Below are 20,021 nucleotides of genomic sequence, written 5' to 3' on the forward strand. Positions count from 1 at the left end.
CTGTTGAAATGATTGTGTGCACTGAGTACGTCTGATTTGAGCCCTTATTAAAAAATGGTTGTTTGATCTGGAAGGTATCAAATTATTTATAGACTAGCAGTATTAAAGACTCCATTATGATCAGTCAACATGTTAGGATTCGGGCATTTCTTGGTCACTTTTAAAATGAATCTGGCTGTGTAGGAGGGTATGAGTTTGACTTTCCAGAGGCAGTTGCTGTGGGACCAAATTAAGGTAGTTTGGGTCAATTATGTTAGAAATGGGGCTTTAACTCAGTTAACTCAGTGTTCTTGGGCTTTATTGCTGTAGCAGACTATGTAACATGAAATTGCTGATATGTATCTGTAGTTGTAAATTATTTTATTTTTTTTTGAACTGGAAACTTCATTTTTAAAATCAAGTTTCATCCCTGCCCATGGCAGGAGGGGTTGGAACTATATAATCTTTAATCCCTTCTAACTCAAACCATTCTCTGATTCTATGAAAATAAGTCCAATATTTGCTTTGGAAAGAGCAATGTCTCTGTAAACCTGGAGAAGTATCTGATATGGGGGAGTGGAAGATTTCTTGACAACTGAATGGTACCTGTCTTCCACCTAATTAAAATATGTTCCTTATTTCTGCCCTGTAGAGGGGAAAGAAAAAGGTGATGAGTATATCGAGAGATCATCTATTCAGTGTGTATCAATCAAAATAATTATTTTCTTATATGCACATGCCTTGTTTTCTTTTTCTTCACCTCAGTTTCACAGAAGAAAGCAAAAGTTTAGGATTCTACCAAAGGCTAAGATTTGGCAGGTTATTTTTGGAGTTAGTGTTTTGCTTCTGTTGAGGATAGGTTGCAAATGGGCTGGTCAGAACAAGCGTGCAGGCGATCTTCAGGTAGTTGTTTGTTCAGTTACAGTACTAGCTATTCTTGCTGATGAATATCGCAAAGAGGCCAGAACAAAACAAAAATGGATTATCGTAGGATGTACTTAGGATTTCATCCACGTAAAAATACTAGAGTTCAATAAGTAATCCAGAACAGGAGTTAATTTTGTCATTCAAACATGATAATGCAAACCTCATATTCTGTGTATTTTATATATTTGTAGTGACTGAATGGACCTTTCAGTTAAGAAATGCTTTAATTTCTTTTCAAATTGTAAATGTAGAGTAACAAAGTTAAAGGTAGAAGTTACTTCAGGTTGCCTTTTTAAAAATCTTTAATACACGTCTTTGTAAACACTGGTTTTATATTCTACTTAAACTATTCTGTTGACTTTAAAGAAGCTCAGAAAGTGGACAAGATGCTGTGCACAAGAAAGCCTGTGCTGAAATAATGATTCCAGGGTGTGCATGCATTCCCTGGTGCTGTCTGGTTGATTCATCAAAGCAGTCAGGCTGCCAAAACACTTCTCTCCTTGGTTTAAGCTGTGATGCTTTAGCCAAAAATTATTGAATTAAGGAAGTATATACTTCCTTTTTCTGTTTGGTTTGGATTCTGATACAAGAGAAATGTCAGCTTGTTAGACTTAATTATGACAAAATTTAGAGCAAATTATGGAGCTGTCTTTATCTCTGTAAATGCTTCAAATGTTAATGTCTGAAGCTATTATTGTTTTGTTTTTTGAGGACGACTGCTCCTTTTATGGTCTTCTTTGTGCCAAAATTGAAAAATAACATGTCTTGGTTGAAGCATTGGAAGCATGGAAAGAAGCATTAACAGTTGATATTTAAGGCTCTCGATGGCTTATTTTTGCCGTTTACTGCCTTCTCAGAACTGGAAATGAAGAGTCAGTGGTTGGGACTGCTCTTGAGTCTATTCCAGAAATACTTTCACAATGTCACCTACTGCCAGAAGTACTGACAGCCTCAGCTCTAATCCAGGGTTTGGGAATCAGTAGAATAATCAGTTTCACTGATTGCAAGACAGTCAAATTTGTCTAATGTGGTGCGGGGTCCAGCAAGCAAAACCAGGCAGTGATCAGTAGTTCGCACATCTTGGGTCTTTTCCTTGGCACTTGCAATCAGGCTGTTGCTGTCTGTAACCTCAAGCCTGGTGACAGTATGAATCCAGTGCTAGTATCAGAAACAGTCCCTGCTTTGAGTAACACCAAGTAAGAAGGGAAGGGGAAATCTTCAAGACTTGGTTTCCAGAGGGTGGATTCTGTGCCGTGCCGTGCTGTGCTGCCTGCAGAAGGTACAGCTGAAGGACAGTAGGAGTGGGATGCACTGCTGGTCACACTGCTACGTGGCACCAAAGTTACCTTTCCTCCAACGTGAGCTGATCTCCCTGCTTTAGAGGAAACCATCTGGTAGGGAAGGATCCAGCTATTCCCAGCATAAGAGCCCTGCCTGCGTAACCCCAATGCTGACTATGGGCTGAGCCTCCTACCAAGAGACAGGCTGATCTCTGCTCAGGGGAGAAGTCTGGTTGCAGCCCTCGCTTTCCATTGGCATGTGCAGTCACAAAGACTTTTCCAAGGTGAGCTTTGGCATGGAGTGGGTGGGAGTAGACATGCCTGTCCCCAGTGAAAAAGCCAACCGTACCTGAGAGGAAGCACAGCTCAGACGATTCTGTCACGGCTTCCCTGCAGTCTGCAGAGTGCTTGGCACGAGGTGCAGGGCGCTGCTGCAAACCTGTAAGCACAGGTGTGTGGTGCTGTGGTGTTGGGAAGGGTCAGCAACTGGTAGGAGATGGATTGTGGACATTTCCAGTAGCGAGTTTTGTAACTTGGAGGCGTTACCAGATGCTGTTCCACTGCACCTGCTAAAGGAAGGGTGATGCTGACTGATACCACTGAAAGGCTGCAGGGAAAATACACTCTAGGAAGTCTTCTGAAAGCTTAACGGGAAGACTTATTTAGTAGTTTACCTCTATTTTTTTATGGATGCTCTTTTCTTTTTTGTGTGTGTCTTTAAAAGCTTTTAAAAGCTTTTTAATAGTAATTTTCTGCCACAGTAAAAAGCCTGCCAAGGTCTGTAAAATTAAACCTCAAATCTCGTTTTAATGGTTTAATATATTATAGTACAGAATCATATTAATGCTTTTGCTTTCTCAGCCCACTTATTTCATTAACTAATACAACAGAGACATAGACACATGGTTTTATTTTCTTTATGTCCTAACTCATTTGTGAGACAGCCTGAGTTAGGATGTGGGAACATCCTTTACTGTGTGGAGCAGGGGCTGGAGAAATAGTTGCTATGTGGTATGCTTCTCTGCCTAAATTGTAATATTTGTAGTTCAGGGAGATTGAAGACAGATGTGGGTATGTCCGCTGAAGAGATAATTAAGGAAACTTTGTCCTTAGTTTGTAACTGTAAGTTAGAAACCATGGTTTCTGTAGCTTTTTTAGCAGCATCGTTTTCTGGGGGCGAAAAAAAGTTGCATCAGAATTACAGATATTTGTATCTTGCATTAAAAAAATACTTTCTCTGATTGTAAGAGTCTGTATTCTTAATTTAGGGGAAAAAATGAAACAATAACACAATTTTTAAATTACTATTACACTGGTTAAAAAACATCCTAGAAAAGTCATAGGTTGGAAGAGCCCTTCGACTGATGTACAGAACCCTGTTGAGCAGTCCTGAATGTTTCTAGGGAGGGAGATTTCTCCATTCTCTGGGCACCCTATTCTGAAATTTAATTGGTTTATGGTGAACGCCTTTTTCTTACAGCCAGAGAGAATTTCCTTGGAAGCAAACTGCCTATCGCCTCTTGTCCTGTCACCATGCAGCCATGGGAAGATGGTAGCTCCATCTTCTCTATAATGCCTTGGAAGACTGATCACTTCCCTTCTTCATGCTGAATAAACCTGCTTCCTTCAGCCTTTCTTCATTGGTCAGGTTCCTCAACCTTGTAATCATCTTGGTAACCCTCTGCTGGACATTCTTTAATTTCTCAATGACTGTTTTGAGCTGGGGGGACAAAACTCTGTCCAGCACTCCAGGTATACCCTGACAAGGGCCCAGTAGAGTGTAATAATCCCATCCCTCAGCCTTAATGATGCAAAAACAAAGTTTGCCTTCCTTGCTGCGCACTGCTGACTCATCTTCAAATTCAGTTCATTTACAGTTAAACCGCTATCATATTTCAGCCTAAGTTGATGGACCACATTGTTCCTATTACATTTTTAACCTTATTTCAGGAAGAAATTTCTTACATTTTTTTTGTTCTTTGTGAGCACAAGGGAATTTTATTTCATTTATTTCATTTATGTTGACTTCTGCTACTGTGCTCTTTGCGTCTTAACAGGATCTTGAGTCATGCTTGAAATGTTTTTGGTTGTGGGTCCACCAGCGTGTTCCTTTGCCATTGGTTGTTCTCCCACTTGGTCAGAGCTGTAGGGTGGGCTATAGCATTTGGTCTGTTTGATTACTTGAAATGTTATATTCTTGCTTATACTTTGTCTCTAGAAAAATATCACTCTTCTAACTCGATTTGCAATTCCTGGTTGGCACGTCTTCCACGGATCTTATCACAACAGGTTGTTGCTTAACTCTGTTAGAAATGCTTTTTGTGAAAAATCTCTCCAAAATACTAGAAGTGATTTCACTCCCACGCTAAGTGTTATAAGTTAATGGACAAGGACTGATAAAACTCCTGGTTCGCCTCTCTCCAGCAAGGCTTATTCCTCATTTGACAATTTATCTGAAAGTATGTCCTTCGATTGCTTTAATATTTTGTGGTCTGAAATGGCTTGAAGAAAAAATCCGGACTAGATTCCAGCAGAATTCTCTTAATAGGGCCAATTACTTAATAAAAGCAGTAACAAAGAAGAAATTATGTCAGAGATCTTAGGCTGATGTTCTGTTTACCGTCAGGTCTTTGAGAAATAAGAGCTTAATGCAAGATTGATTTCATTATACTGACCAAGCTTTTTCAAAAAACCACAAGTAGTTAAAAGCATTTGGGAAATAAAATTATGCTGTATTTAAAAGTGCCATTTATGTGCTTAAAGCTCTATGTAAAAGATTAAACTTTAAGTTTGTCCAGTTTCTAGATTTGTGCCTGACCAATATAACAATTTTTCAGTCTAAGAGGTAATAATCATTCCTAATGCTTGGAGCAATTGGAAACAGAAACCAGTCCCTTTTAATTGTTTCCTTCCGTTGTATTTAATTCAGCTTCTCTGGATACATTAACATTCTTGGATGATGGATTTGTTTTCTGCTTGTTGTCTTAATAATAAAAGCTGGACCCTACAGGAAGATTTAGGAAAACGGGGTTTTCCAAGTTCCTCTTGAGTACCAACCAAACTTGCATGTGAACTTTTTAAAATAGTCTCTTTTTTTCCATTGTTTATTTTCAGAATTTCACATTCTGTGGATGTTAACAGTATTTGAAGTGATATTTTGCTTATACAGCTATAATGTTTAAGGAAAAAAATTTCTTAGTTTCATTTGCTATTTTCAGCACTTTGTCCCGTTTTCACTCGTGAGGGTAAGTGAGTAAACTTACAGAGCTCTTTAAAAAAAAAAAAAAAAAGTCTTGAGTTTGGAGCTCAGCTCTCCTCCTGTTTGTTTGTTTGTTTTTTTTTTAACTGTGTGAGGAGTTCTGTCTTCAGCACCATTGTTCTATAGTTCTATTCTGTACTGTCTGCAGACTATTTTGATACCTGGCAATTTCTTTCTTCTTATAGTCTGAGCAGTAATCTTTCTTCTTCATCCACAGGGTTAAACCTCAGGTGTAGGTTCTGTTCTCATACACATCACGCATCATATTTTCTGATTTTGACGAATGCATTCTTGCTTGTTGATGCCCATCCTGAATCTTGCTGCAGAGATCGCTGTTCTAGCTCGCTGCTTTAACAGCACTGTATTTTTTGCTTTTTCGTTCTCTGTACTCCTGAATTTCCAATCTTAGTGATAATTTTTGCTTTGAAGGCTGTGTATTCTTCCATCTCTCAGTACTGGGATCTCCTCTGCTTCAGTGATGCTGGTGTTCCAGGTCAAACTCTTGCATTTTCAAATAAATATTGCTGTGCCTCTGAAATGTGTGGAGTAGCCTGGGAGAGTTTCTCCCTGTAGCCAGCCACAAAACCTTCTTCTTCAGAATCCTCATTGCAATGCTCCTTTGCTGTGCTTGTATAAGCTGTAAACAACATCAGGTGATGAGCTGTAGCTACTATTTATCATGCTAGTAGTTGCTCAGTTATCTTTGTGCATAGCCAATCAATCTAAAATAAACAAACAAAGTAATAGTAAGCTTTGAGAGGCAAGGTACTATCAAACTTTATTTTGATTATACAGTGACAGGCTTTATGAATTCCCAATCTACAGTACATATAGTGTGTTCTGCCATAGTAGCAATTCATTAGGTACTCATTGAAACTAAGCAGCATTAAGTCACAAGACTGGAAACTGGTGTATTGGAAACTGAAAATCAGATTCAGCAATGCTTCAGCATCCCTCCTTACTTATATTTTCCCTTTTCCCCCAGTCTCGTGCTGTGCCTTGCATTTGTTTGCCTAATTTAAGTAACATCAAAAAAAAGTTTTAAACATGCATTGATTTAAATCCAATTTCCTGTCTCTTGAGGAGAAAGGAGCGAGAGCGTCTTTTTTTTTTTTTTTCTCCTTTATTATTATTATTATTTTCCCATCCCTGTGGCTTGAGGAAGCTGTGTGAAGAACACGTTCCCACAGACTGGGGGTCTCCAACAATGACATTTCCGTTCGCAAGCAGGCGGCTGGGCGGCAGGCAGGGCTCAGACCACTGCCCTGGGCATTGTGAGTGCGAGCACGTACATGTACGTCACCGTCGTCTGAACCTGCCTTTTGCAGACTTTGTATTAAAAGTGCTAAAGCTGAGCAGGAAATGGAGATTTCCCTCACATTCTTCTAGAAATTGCATTTAGTTTTGTTTTTTCCCTCTGTTGGGGGGGGGTTGCAGTTGTCTTCCATTTGTAATCCAGATCATCGGTTTCACATGAAATGTGACTGCTTTAGTCATCAGCATGTTTGCTGCCTCTAAAATGGATCCCGTGTGGGTCCTTCTGCTAGAGGGATGGAAAGTTTGGTGTCCTGTCAAAGGCCGCAATGCCTGCTAAGTTTGTGTCAGCTGAAAAGGTGACTTGTGCAGTCATTTCTGTGATTGTGATGGGAGGTTATAAATAATTCCTGTTGTATTAAAGCTTTAAAAACTAGGTAGGGGAACTGGTTAGCTTCTGCTAAAACCCAGATAAGAGAGTTAGGTATTAAAGCATAGTCACTTTTCTTCAAAGAGGTCTTAAAAAGGGGGGGGGGGCAAAAGACTGAGTTGTCACTGGTTGTTTCTTAATTAAAGTTTAAACTGACTGCTACCCACTTAGCCTCTGTAGCATTGTTTGACTGCCAACAGCCAAGTGTACAGTAATTTAAAAGGTCACTGAGGCATCTTGTTCATAACTCGTTTGGACGAGGCTGCCTCTTTTTACAGTAACCTTGTATGCAGTCTCAGGAGGTTGATTTACCAGTACCACTGAGTTTCCTACTGGAACCAAAGGATCAGGAGTGCAAGACCGCATGTTTCATTTTTGGTTTCAATCCCCTAAACTTGATTCCTTAGTGCTGTTGCTGTTAAATCTGTTGAAGATCTTTATTTGCAATGACAACTTATTTTCTGTTTGCAATGTTGTCCACATAAGTTTCTGTATAGAAATGGTTTGTTTAGAAAAGAAAATACTTTTCCACAAATTTTACCTGGTTATTAATGCAGTTGAAGCACAGAAGTAAAACCTTGTCTTAACAGAAGTACTAGCATGTTATTCATTTCGGGGATTTTAGAAAGAGTCCTGGCACGTGTCTGTTACACGTTTGCTTTTATATCTTGCAGCGTACGATTATACCAAATCTATTCTTTTAAAACTTTTTCTGGCCTATCTTTGTACATCTTTTAACAGTGTTTGCACATTTTTGATGTTTAATGTTAGCTAGTTTGTGTAAGTAATATGTAAGTTAACTGACATTTTTACCATGACTTTTTTATTCGCCATAGTAGTGTGTTTCGGGTTATTACTACAGAACTTTGATGTTAGGCTGTTTGCTTTGTGTGCTGACTTCTTCAAAGGATTAATTAAAAAAATAATAAGTGTTGGTAGAACTGACATTTGTTAGATTATGATTTTAATTTTATTTTGTTTGTATTTTTCCCTTCAAGAATATCGACATAACGAACTTCAGCAGCAGCTGGAATGATGGCTTGGCTTTCTGTGCTGTCCTCCACACATATCTCCCAGCCCATATTCCCTATCAAGAACTAAACAGCCAGGACAAGGTATGACATTAAAAAGTTCCATTCCTGGGACTGAGGCTAAATAATTAACATGGGCTAATAAAAATGAAACAAGTTCAATTTCTAAAAATAAATAAATAAAAAATACAAAAGCAGTCTTACTAAGAATCATACTTGAAACATTTCAGACTACCTTACTGCTATTTTCCTTATAACCTTTTAATATTATAAGATCTTTGAAAAAAGGAAGATTATAAATTTAAGTCTGAGTTTGTTGTTTTTTTTTTTTTTGTGTGTTTGTTTGTTTTTTACCTTAACACTTGGGAAATGTTTTCAGTTAAGGTTTTAGCAGCAAGGAGCACTTAAACTTAGTTTTTAAATCCATCAAACTTTTATCTTTCAGTATTTCTTCTATCTCTTTCAATATCACAAGGATGTTCTTTTATCCGACTTTATCATACTGTTAAGTAACTGTGCTTTTAAGTTGTATGCAAACTGAAGATAAGCTTGAAGATGTTAAGACTGTAGAGTACTCTGTGTGTATCCTAGTGTGCTGTTATGGATACCTACTGGTATGCAATCTGGAGATGTATTATTGGTAATTCCAAAAACATACAACAGTATTTCACGAACATTGCAGAGATTTTTATATTTATTATTTTTTCAAGAGTAAACCACTTAATTAGCATTTAAAAAGACAGTATTCTTCATTGTGTTTTTTTTCAGCATTATTTTATGAATAAGGAATCAATAAATTTAAAAGTTCTCTTAAGATTTTATATGATATTAGGACATGTTCATTCCTATGGCTCTTTTTAAACCAACAATGTCAAATTATAGACTCCATTTGAAGTAAAAGTAGCAGCTTTACTATAAACATTCTTAACAACACTTTATTATGTTTGAAGTAGTATTTCCTTAGATTCTAATATGTTTTTTTATCTCATGCAGAGAAGAAATTTCACTTTGGCTTTTCAGGCAGCTGAAAGTGTTGGCATCAAATCTACTCTGGTAAGTTTTAAATACATACTGAATGAATTATGTCCCATTTGTAAAAATCAACCGATTCTATTTTGTGCTTTTGAAAGATTTTGATGCTTAATATTTAAAAATAATAGCAGATGAGCTCAGCTAGATGTTGTAGTCCCTGTATCAGACTTGACTGAAAAAAATGATACGCTCATACATAATTGACTTTGTTTAATCTCTGTCAGTCTAATATAAACCCAGTGTGGTCAACAACTTAATACTGTTTTTTTGCACTAAAACAGTGACTGAGATAAAGATCTGCACTCAAGCTGCTGCAGCAAAAGCAACAGCATAATACCCAATGACAGATGGGGAATGGCATGAAGCTGCATTAGGGGAGGTTTGGGTTGGGTGTTAGGAAAAGGCTCTTAATTGTGAGGATGGCTGGGCACTGGAACAGGCTCCTCAGGAACATGGTCACAGCACCAAGCCTGCTTGGGCTGAAGTGTTTGGACAGTGCTCTCAGACAAGTTTTTAGATAGTCCTGTGTGGAGCCAAGAGTTGGACTCCAAGGTCCTTGCAGGTCCCTTTTGATTCAGGATATCCAATGGTTCTGTGAGATAAACTCTCATATATATTATAAATATATAAAAGGAAGATTAAAAAAAATCTCATCTTTCAATATGAAATAAGAAACCATAATAAAGACAATGTACTTTTTGAGATTAATTGGAAAAATAGTTAAGTGATACTGTCTTCAAGAATAAGTTAATTCTCTCCCATATCTGACCTGATTTCTAATCATTTGCCTCTGTTGGACTTCCAGAATTATAAATCAAGCTATGTAAGTTGTTTTTTTGCTCAGTGTAATGTATAGTTAAAACCTTGACACTTATGTTTAGATTTAATTTGTTGGGATTGTAAGTTATTGATTTTTTTTTTAATTATTGTTTATTATAAGATTTTTTACACAAATTTCAGCGTAAAGGAGTTAAGTTTTTTATATGATAGTATTTACTGGAAGACTCCTGAAGGTAGTGAATTGAAAGTATCCAAGCCCTTTGTGATTAATTGCAGAAATTCTGGTCCTGGGTACAATTGCCAGGATCAGAATGATACTCAAGTGATACTTTTGTAACCTAGATTGTAACAAAGCTGCCATAGTTAGCAACTAAGAATAGAACAAAGTCAGACATTTTTAAAAATACCACTTTCCTTGATCCTTATCAGAGCCTTTACTCCACCATTGTATTTGCTCACAATGGCAATGCAGCTCTTGGGCATTACTACTTCAGCTTTGTCAGAGATTTGAAATCTGGAAGTTTCTTACCAAGTGCTGATGTAAGAAGTAGATTGTGGAAAATAACCCCAGTAATTCTTACATAATTTAGCTTTAGACTAGGTGATTGCTGTTTGTCCTTTTGATTTTTGCCATGTACTTAATTACAGACATCCTGAAAAAGCAAATTAAAAGGAATTAAATCCCCTGTGCAAATTGTGTCCATCTTAAGGATTTAGTATTTATTTACATACCTATGTACCCAGTGTGCATGGTGTTTTGTTTCGTTTTCCTCCTTGACCATGGGTGGAGGGTGAACAAGGGTTTGAAAACTACTGTATGCAAATAGTAGTGGTAACATAAGGGGAAGTTATTTGTTCCCAGAATAGGAAAGTGTTCAGCTACTTTCATGTGCAGAATTAAAAACAAACTAACAAAAACTTTCTCTTTCTTAAATTCTGGAGATTCTTGTAACCAAAGCTTACAAAACACTTCCTTACAGTAAATAAAAACACTTAGGAACTACATTGCTGTTTTCCTTTGTACGTGTGCTGAAAAGGGTAAGTGAGGCTGTGTTTGCCTGGCTTATTCCCGGACAGTCTGGCATAGTGTTGTTAAGGAACGCCTGAACTGGCCTATCAGTTAAACACGCACTGATGCTTTGAATCTTGCACGTACCCAAACTGGCGGTAAAGCCAACTTTCCTCTTCCTTGCTTCTTTACTCAAAAATACCTATCAAAGTAATCTCAAGTTCAGAGGTCTACTGTAAAGTGAGATCGTCATTTATTGACTCTTATCCTGGTACAAATGTTGACCTTTAGGTTCAGTTAATATCTGTGCTTTGATTCTGTGCCTCTCAGTTCCTGGGTAGATGTGATGGCTAATTGTACTAAAAGGGGCACAGCTCAGTATTCGCTGTTAGCTATTTTTCTGACTTGAGATTGAAATGTCTATCTACAGATATCCTGTTTATAGCTGTTTACATTCTGAAGGTAACAAACTTGTATGGAGGAATTTTCTTCCAGATGTATGAGAATTTTCTTCATCAGTACTTTAGATTGTGGATCCTTTCAGATTTGCCATTACCATGAATCTGTAAAAATATTACCGCGTTCCTCACGAGGTTGTTATTCCTGATTTTGACCAATCTGTTTTCTGTGACAGGACATCAATGAAATGGTGCGAACTGAACGTCCAGACTGGCAGAATGTCATGCTGTATGTTACAGCAATTTACAAATACTTTGAAACCTGAAACCCTAATAATTGAAAAGATTCATGGGATAGAACCAACATTAGCTACCAGATGGAAATCTTACTGAAATGCTAATCCCCATTTCACTGAAAACTGGCAACATTTGAGTCCCCTCAAACTTGAGTGACACTGTTCTGGATTGCTTCAGATTGCTTCAGCTACTAAGCTTGGAAACAACTGTTGAAAGCAAGAACTTGTTGCCACGCTGCTTGGAATAACCCAAGTTATTAAGCTATTCAGATTAATTATGTAGCCTAAAGAGCCTGGACTACTGACGTACTGCCTTTCCAGCCAGACTTCCTGAAGCTTTCTTTCCTAAGAGAGTGAGGTGAATAGATTCTCTAGCATATAGGAGACTGAATGTGCAGCTAATGCTTTGAGAAGGAAATGGATAACATGGCATCATATTACTGAACTTTCTGTAGTGTCCTGATACCACAGAGTGTGAATCTTCCACCCATGGCCTATGGCACCCCAAGACAGTAGAGTTCTTAATGAGGATTTAGTTACTGCCTTTACTGCTATTTCCCTCCTTCAAAATGTGCACAATATTCTAGGAAAACAAGCTTTTGTTCTATAACAACAACTTGAGTGGAAAAGTGGTCTTGATACCTCGAATAATTTGGCACAGAAGAACTCTTCATTCTAAAGCTTCGTTATAAGCCTACCTCTGTCACAGCGATGTGGCTTCCAACTCGATCTTACGGATTGTAAAGACTAGCACGTACAGCTCCTGGTTTTCAGGGTACGCTGTACTTAAAGGAATCTGTCAACCTCTCTGTGCTTCCATGATAACAGAAATGAATCAGTAATCAACCCTTGTTTGGCTTGTTCTTTCCCCTCTTCTTTGCCTGTATAGCATGCACAGCTACCCCAGGCTTTACTTCACAGCAATACAAGCAAACGTCATGGATATCTGTGGTAGAATTTTGGAACTGGGATAGCGTTTCCTCTGCAGAGAAAATACTTTCAATAAGATGTAATAATGAAGTAGTTTGTCTCAAAATCCAGCTTTGCCATGTTTCCTGTGTGTTTTTTCGTTGATGTCACACGTCTTCATCTGACTGGCAGAAGGTGAGATGTTCTCTGACAAGAACTGTGGAGGAACTAATGAAACGTGTGAAGACCCAGTAGTCGTGAATATTGCATGGAAAAGACTCACTGTCACAAGGAAGGAATTGAGAAACTTTAGTTTTGATCAGCTTTTATTTTCCTAAAATGTACCTGAATTCATGTAACAGCTCTCGGGCAAAAGAGTTCAAGTAAGTGCCTTAGCTATCATTGAATTGATACATCCTGGCACTTCAGGACTTTGTGCAGAATGCTAATGTCTCAGAATGATTTCATCTATCCATTTGTCATAAGCTGTTAAAATGTTTGTTGTAACCTTGTTTGTCAAATTAAGGGAAAACTTCACTCTGCCATTGCTTCTGCCTCCTGTTTTTCTGAATACTTAGCAGCAGTTAAGCCACAGTTGAACATGTCTTATTAATATTAAGCAGAAGCCTACTTTAGAAGTGAGTTCTGTACCAACTGCTATTTATAAGCACATGCTCTTTCAACACAGTAACCCTGTTATTAAGAAAATTAATCTGCCATTCCTATGGTGCTCTTATGACTGTTAAGGACAGTTTGAATGTCATGGATGTTAACCCAGTGAATGCAACTCTGCTTGGTATCTGTGAAACTTCATCATGTTATAAAAGCACAGATTTAACTCAGAATTGTTGCCAAATCTCAAAAGCTATCATTTGAAGAACGTAGCCCACGTGAAGAATAATAATTCAGCAGTTAGCATTAGATAAAATTACTTCTTACAGTGCTTGCACTGACAGGTCTGTAACACAGTAAAAATGTGCCTGTGAGAATTATGAAAAGTTGCTAAATAACTACTTAATCCACATTGAGGGTCTACGGAGAAGTTTTCAGAGTAACAGTGTCTCATACATCCTTACAATTCTTTAGACTGAATGTCCCTAGAAGTAGCTAGATACCCTCACATTATCAGTTGGTGCATTTGAAGAGCCAACACTATCTAAAAACAATTGTTGCAAGAGGGGCTTCAAATGAAGAATCTTCATTAACAGATTTTAATAAAAGTCCGACATACAATTTTCTCTTCCGTATATTTCTTCGAATATTTTTATTTTACTTCTTCAAATAAGTCTCAAAAAGAATATTCCTATAGGAAATACCCACTCTTGCTGTTTCACGTTGCATCTCTTACTAAATTCCAGTTTATGCTCGTTTGTGCTTAAAAATTTCTGCTCTTCCCTTGAACAGACAGCCTTGTCTGTGATTCTTATTCATTGCCATATATTTTAAGAAAATATTTTTCTAATGAAAAGGACAACATTTCTTTCTCTAAATCCACTAATGAGCAGCTGAATTTTTAAGCTGATTTTTTTCTATCTAATTGTCAACTTCATTTACCCAAAATACTGTACTAGTCCTTAAACAAAATAACACTTCATGGTATAGCCATTTGTAGAAGGGGAAATCTCATTTTTCAGATAACCTTCATTTGAAAGATGAGCTGCTAGTCTTCAAAAAGAGAGAGAAGTTACGAGCAATTATATAAAAGATCTTATTTTGAACTTCATAGCTCTGCAAACTTCTTCTTGGTGTTGTCTGTTTGATTAAACCTCTATCTGTAAAGGAATACTGGGCTCCATAAATAGATTTTTTTTTTATAAAGATATATCTGAGCCTTTACAAATAAGATGCCATACAGCTGTCCAAGTGACCATAATGAAGCAATGAAAGATATCAAACAAACATAATACCCTGCTACATTCTTCTACATGTTTTCCTCTAAAGGTTCAAACAGCGTTTAATTTTTCAAATAGAAGGATAGCTGTAGCCCTTCTGGATGTGGGTGATACTGTTCTACTTGGTTCCTACTTACACTTAATCCTGAAACAGCCTGTTGTGTTTTTTACATATGAAACGAGGCTTTTGCTGATTTACTTTCCTCTCTTTTTCAGTCCAGAAAATATTTCAGAATGTACTAAAAAAAAAAAAAAAGACAAATATTTTATCATCCGTTTATATTACTGCATTTTAATATGTGCCTTGCAAATGCCTGTGCTGTAGTATATCAGGGTTACTCATTGCCAGCTGCAGGGGTGGGGGCAAAATTGATTTGTCAAGCATATTGTTGTAGATACAGCTATGTAATCTTCTGGATCCTGTTTACTGAAACACTTTCCCACTCTAGAGATGTCAGGTTAGAGCCAGATGTGCATTGGGGTTGGCTAGATGGTGCAAGATCTTAAACAATGAACTGAGCAAACACTTGTGGGGTTTTCTTCATCGAAAAGAAGGGATGGAAAGAAAAGTTTAATGTTGGTAATTCACGAAAATTCCTATCAGTGAATGAAGTTTTGGTACAGAGTAACAATAATGGAATTGCAGTGACTTCAGAATGATTTACACTTGACTTGGTTTTCAGTTCATTTGGTTTGATTCAGTTTGATGTGGTTGTCTTGTATATTTAAATGGAAGCACTAATTCAGTATCTCTGTTGTGAATCTTAGTGACCATCACAAAAACCTTTCCTTCTCATGCCTGAAAAACTGTGCACAAAATTTTCCCTTTTAAAATTGTGTTTGTGGATAGATTATCCAGAATATAGTATTTATTTACTACGTATTCTGATTTAAAAGCAGGTTTTTGTCTCTTTTACAGAAAATGTGTCTCTCAAGTTACATTTATCATTTATTGGATAATTACTGATGATTTGTCTCCAGTTTTGTAAAATATTCCCTCTCTTTGTAAAATATTCCCACTGTTTTTGTGTTCATGGGAAATCTGTTGTCATGCTTTTGTTCATTCTTTTATCTGCCAGAGCAAAACAAACTCAGCTTTGATGCATTGGCTATTAATGCAGCAGCTGCTGTTAATGCTGCTGGCTGCAGGTGGGCTCTGGTCGTACCTGCTCAAGGAGAAAGAAACACTTGCTCTGATGATGCACACTGTGCAGCAGTTTAAACTGCTGAGGATTTGCCTTAAGCAATTTGTAGCTGTGACAATTCTCCTTGGTGTCTCCCTTCTGTTAATGATCTCAGTGTTAAATTCTTTGTTTTTCAGTTCCCCGATTTAACGCTTTAGACAGTTAAAAACTGACCATTTGGATTCTGTTGCATCTTTTGCAAAACATCACTTTTACTCAAATCTATCAATTTCTATACAGTTTTGACCTGAGTACAAATTTTATTTTAGCATAGTTCCAAACAAAATTATTTGGGAAGTTGGAGATATGGAAAACTTCTGGGTGTGCAAACTTACTTTGTTCTGCTTGTGACCAGCTTGGGAACGCTGTCTGTTTTTTAGCTGATATGTGACAGTCTCTTCTAAAGCTGCCCCTTCTGGCTGGCTGGCTGGCAAGAAGTTATGCACAGGCTAAAGTTAAGCCTTTAAAACTGTGTTTATATGACTCATGTGGTGACTTTACCTCTTATTTGCCTATTACAACGAACACAGTCACAGTTGAGCTGCAGGCTGCCTTGAGCAGGAGCTATTAGAGGGCACAATTCTTCTGGGAAGGAAGCCAGTTGTATACCTGACACCAGTTTTTGCCTATTATGAGAAATACTCCTGCTGAGGTGGCCTAAGAAATGGAATTTTAAAATAGCGTTTATGTACAGGTTGATTTAACTATGTAGTTTGTTTGTGGTCCTTCCCTTGACTTGGCAAATATTTATTTCTGTGTTATTTTTATGTTCTGCCAAGCTCAATTTCTGCAATCCCTTTCTTAAGCTAGCATGAGTGTATGAATACTTAATAAAATTAACCAGTTTGAGAAATGATTTGGTGGGACGTGCTGTTAAAGCAGAGTAGTCGTCCATGGGTTTTAGACACAGTGCTGTGCTTTTCAGGTTAGTGTGTGTTGATTATAATTCTCTGTAAACACCAGTGATAGAACACCAGTGCTTGGACCCGTGGGAATGGTGTTAAGCTGAGGCAGTGGAACCTTAGGCTGGACATCAGGAAGAGGTTCTTCACCAAGAGGGTGGCTGCACACTGGAACAGGCTCCCCAGGGACGTAGTCACTGCACCAAGCCTGTCTGAATTTCAAAAGCGTTTGGGCTGTGCACTCAGTCACATGGTCTAAACTTTTGGGTAGACCTGTGTGGTGCCAGGAGTTGGACTTGATGATCCTTATGGGTCCCTTCCAACTCGGGATATTCTATGATTCTAGGATTGGCAAAATACACTAAAACTGCTCTACTCTTCTGACTTCCTTACCTCCCATATGGGCTGCATCATCCCAGGGGATCCATCAGGTGTTCCTGCTCCAAATTTACCAACACCCTGGATGTGTTGCAGGTTCATAGGCATCTTTCAGAATGTTTAATTTAGAAAGGTATTTATAATAGTGTTTCTGCCTTCAAAGGAGAGTGGCTAGCTGGGTTTTGGATTACTCTTTGGCTTGCTGAGCTTGTCCAGTCCTTTGTTCAGCTAAGTTTTTTTCTGTATGTTCCCTATGATTTCAGTATCAATGTTGAAGTATGCTTGGTAATTGTCAAATCAATTATGTTGAGCATCTGGAATATGTAGCAAGTACACTTCTTGATAACTAATACTAAATAACTAAGGATCAAGTTTTGTACACTTCTGATTTCTGTTAACGTTGTCAAGAAAATGTCTTTTTTTCCTTATGTGCTTGCCAGTTTTTGGGCTACAACACCCCTGAACTCAGTTTGACGAGGCCCCTATCCTGGCCTCCATAAATGAATTCATTCTGTGTGAATAGACATATTCCCTCACACTGAAACTTCAGTAACACCTACGAATACTAGATGACTTCCTTCCCACTGACATTCATCTTTTACTTGGAATATTCTATTCCTTACTCTTAGGCCACTGTCTGCCAGAGTTACAGAAAAAGTTGCCATCAGTTTCAGCAGGACTTGTGGATTTCAAAATGGTAGGGGAAACTTCTTGCAGCATATTGTGGCAGCCTGACGTTAATAAGCTTGTTTCATTTTAATTCCCAATTTTTAGGGGGTTTCAGTTTAGTCGACATCACTTACTCAAAGCTGAAACGTGGCACATTTATTCTCCACTGGGAAGTATGCTTCTGTTTAATAATATTTTTATGAGATTGTATTTATGGAAACTAAAAAATGTTGTGAAGCTAGTTTTATTGCACTTTTCTAAGGCTTTTGTATCTCGCATAGTGTTCTAGAATACGAACAAGTTGTTTGGGGAAGTTAAGGTTTGAAACTTACTCTGCCCCAGCTTAGCAATGTATTCCGTGCATTTTCATTCTAGTGACGTATGTAATATTTCATTTGCATGTGATGTGGGTATTTATATGGTAGTTCTGAAGCCCAGTGGACATTTCCTGCTGCAGAGGAGCCATTGGCAGTCCTGGTTCCACAGTTCATGAACTGACCCGTTTTGACAGTAGACTGCATTTGCAATAATGGGATAGCTGATTTTTTTTTCCTGAACTCTTTCAATAAATGGGGAGAAAGAAGCTCTTCTTTTTGTTCCATTGTTGAAGTTTCTCTGGAGGCTTTTACTGGTTTCCAATGATTACAAATGTTCAGCTAGGATGATTACTTGGGAATCAGCTCAGTAAAGAGGGCACAAGTACATGTAACATACTCAAGTAATTAATCCTCATAACTTGCAACATTTCAGTTTGTTAGAAAATTGTTTTTACATGTATAGTAGGATCATTTTTACTATTTTTAAGTAGCACTTTTATACTTATCTGAAGGGTTTTTTGAACAGAAATGTCTTCTGTATGTTATCTAATGGAAAGAAAGTATAACACTATGAAACAAAACATAGAATAGCTAGCTTCCAGACCGTCAGTTCACTTTAGGTCAGTAATGATCAAGAGTTGTTCAATGTCTATGAAATATATCAGTGATCCCATTTAATATTGGGCAACTCTCCAGATCAAAGTCAGAAGGGCATTAATTGGTATCCTCTAACTCATGGATGTGAGGGTACTTTCAGTTCAGGTGTGAGGCAGAATTGACAGAACAGTGTGATGAATTTTGGACTTCATGAAAAACCAAAATTTTATCGATGTCTCAGTCTAACTTCACAGCGCTATATTGGATAAGGACTAACCTTGTTTGAATAGACACCACAGCCAGTACTAATATCTCCTAAATAACTAATTTAAAGCTCCTTTTCCATGGCCTTTAAAGATGACGTTAAAGAACAGTAGGTCTTAAAAGCTCTTCTCTTCCATCCTGCTTTTCTGATTTGTGTTGGTTTTGTACTCATTTGAAACACAGCTGTTAGACTGACCCAACAGCACGTCTATGGGTTTAATAATTCTCATTCTGAACAAGCACTTTTCTCTATTCCAAAACCCTTGCAAATGGTTTATTTGCACATTCACATACATTGATGTTTTACATAAATGTGTCTTTATATGTACATATTAATACACACATGCAAATGTTTGTGTGTGTATGTGTACATATGCAGACTTTTAATAAAACTGAACATCTTTCAAGAAGTGCTTGAGTCTTTAATATTTAGGGTGGGGTAATAGCTTCTGCATTTAAAAGATAAGGAGGAAAAATATTTTGTTTCTGGTTAGATCTGAGAAATATAGTTTTGAGGAAAATTTGGAAGTGTTCAAATTGTATTTCACTCTGTTTCTGGTTTGAAAGGCACAAGCTGTTAGGTATTGGAACTTAAAAGGTCAGCAAGCGTATTTTAAGCTAAACCTTTTGGAGGACCAATATGCTTTTAGTTTGCAAGGACCACTAAAGATCTGGGCATTTACTTTCTACATAATGTATTCTGTATGAGTATTTAGTATGTATGCCTTCAATTTGCCAATGTTGCCATGTTTTCTTCTTAATTATTCATGAAATAAAGATTGCAAATAGCAAAATGTGTCTTTGTTTTCTTGAGTGAGACTGCCACAAAAAGGGATATTTTAACGCCATTTCTGACACTGATTTTTCAGGAGTAAGCGTGACAGGAAGTAGTGTTTGGATGTTTATGTGCCGTGGATGAGAAGTACAGACCAATGATTTGCATGCCTATAACTGCACGATTTTCTGGAAGTCATCTCTGTTTTGGTATACCAGCATACTTTGATATCTACCCCCAAAGAATTTTAAATGATAACATAGGGAATACTCTATATGAGGTATGTATTTAAGGCATCTGCCTAGTCTGGATTAAATATGAGCAACAGAGAAGGGAATTCTAGCAAATATTTTCAATTTAGGCAACTTCTTTAATATAGAATACATAATGCAGGATTAAAGCTATTTAAATATTATTTAGTCCAACCAAGTAAGGCAATGTGTTCTGTCTCACAGGAAA

The 20,021-nt window shown here is 37.5% G+C and overlaps 1 protein-coding gene across 5 annotated transcripts in view; it reads left to right on the top strand.

Annotated features, from left to right (window-relative positions):
* Positions 1-19,581, top strand: part of SPECC1L (sperm antigen with calponin homology and coiled-coil domains 1 like) — a 69,994-nt gene extending 50,413 nt beyond the window's left edge. For all 5 annotated transcript variants that reach the window (XM_027470071.3, XM_005023558.6, XM_013103420.5 and 2 more), the window contains 3 exons: positions 8,128-8,244; positions 9,154-9,213; positions 11,616-19,581. In XM_027470071.3, coding sequence (XP_027325872.1) covers positions 8,128-8,244; positions 9,154-9,213; positions 11,616-11,705 — 267 coding nt within the window. In that variant the 3' untranslated portion in view covers positions 11,706-19,581. The remainder of the gene's footprint in view (positions 1-8,127; positions 8,245-9,153; positions 9,214-11,615) is intronic.
* The last annotated feature ends 440 nt before the right edge of the window (positions 19,582-20,021 follow it).

The sequence above is a fragment of the Anas platyrhynchos genome, chromosome 16, assembly GCF_047663525.1.
Source record: "Anas platyrhynchos isolate ZD024472 breed Pekin duck chromosome 16, IASCAAS_PekinDuck_T2T, whole genome shotgun sequence".
NCBI classification, from domain to species: domain Eukaryota; kingdom Metazoa; phylum Chordata; class Aves; order Anseriformes; family Anatidae; genus Anas; species Anas platyrhynchos.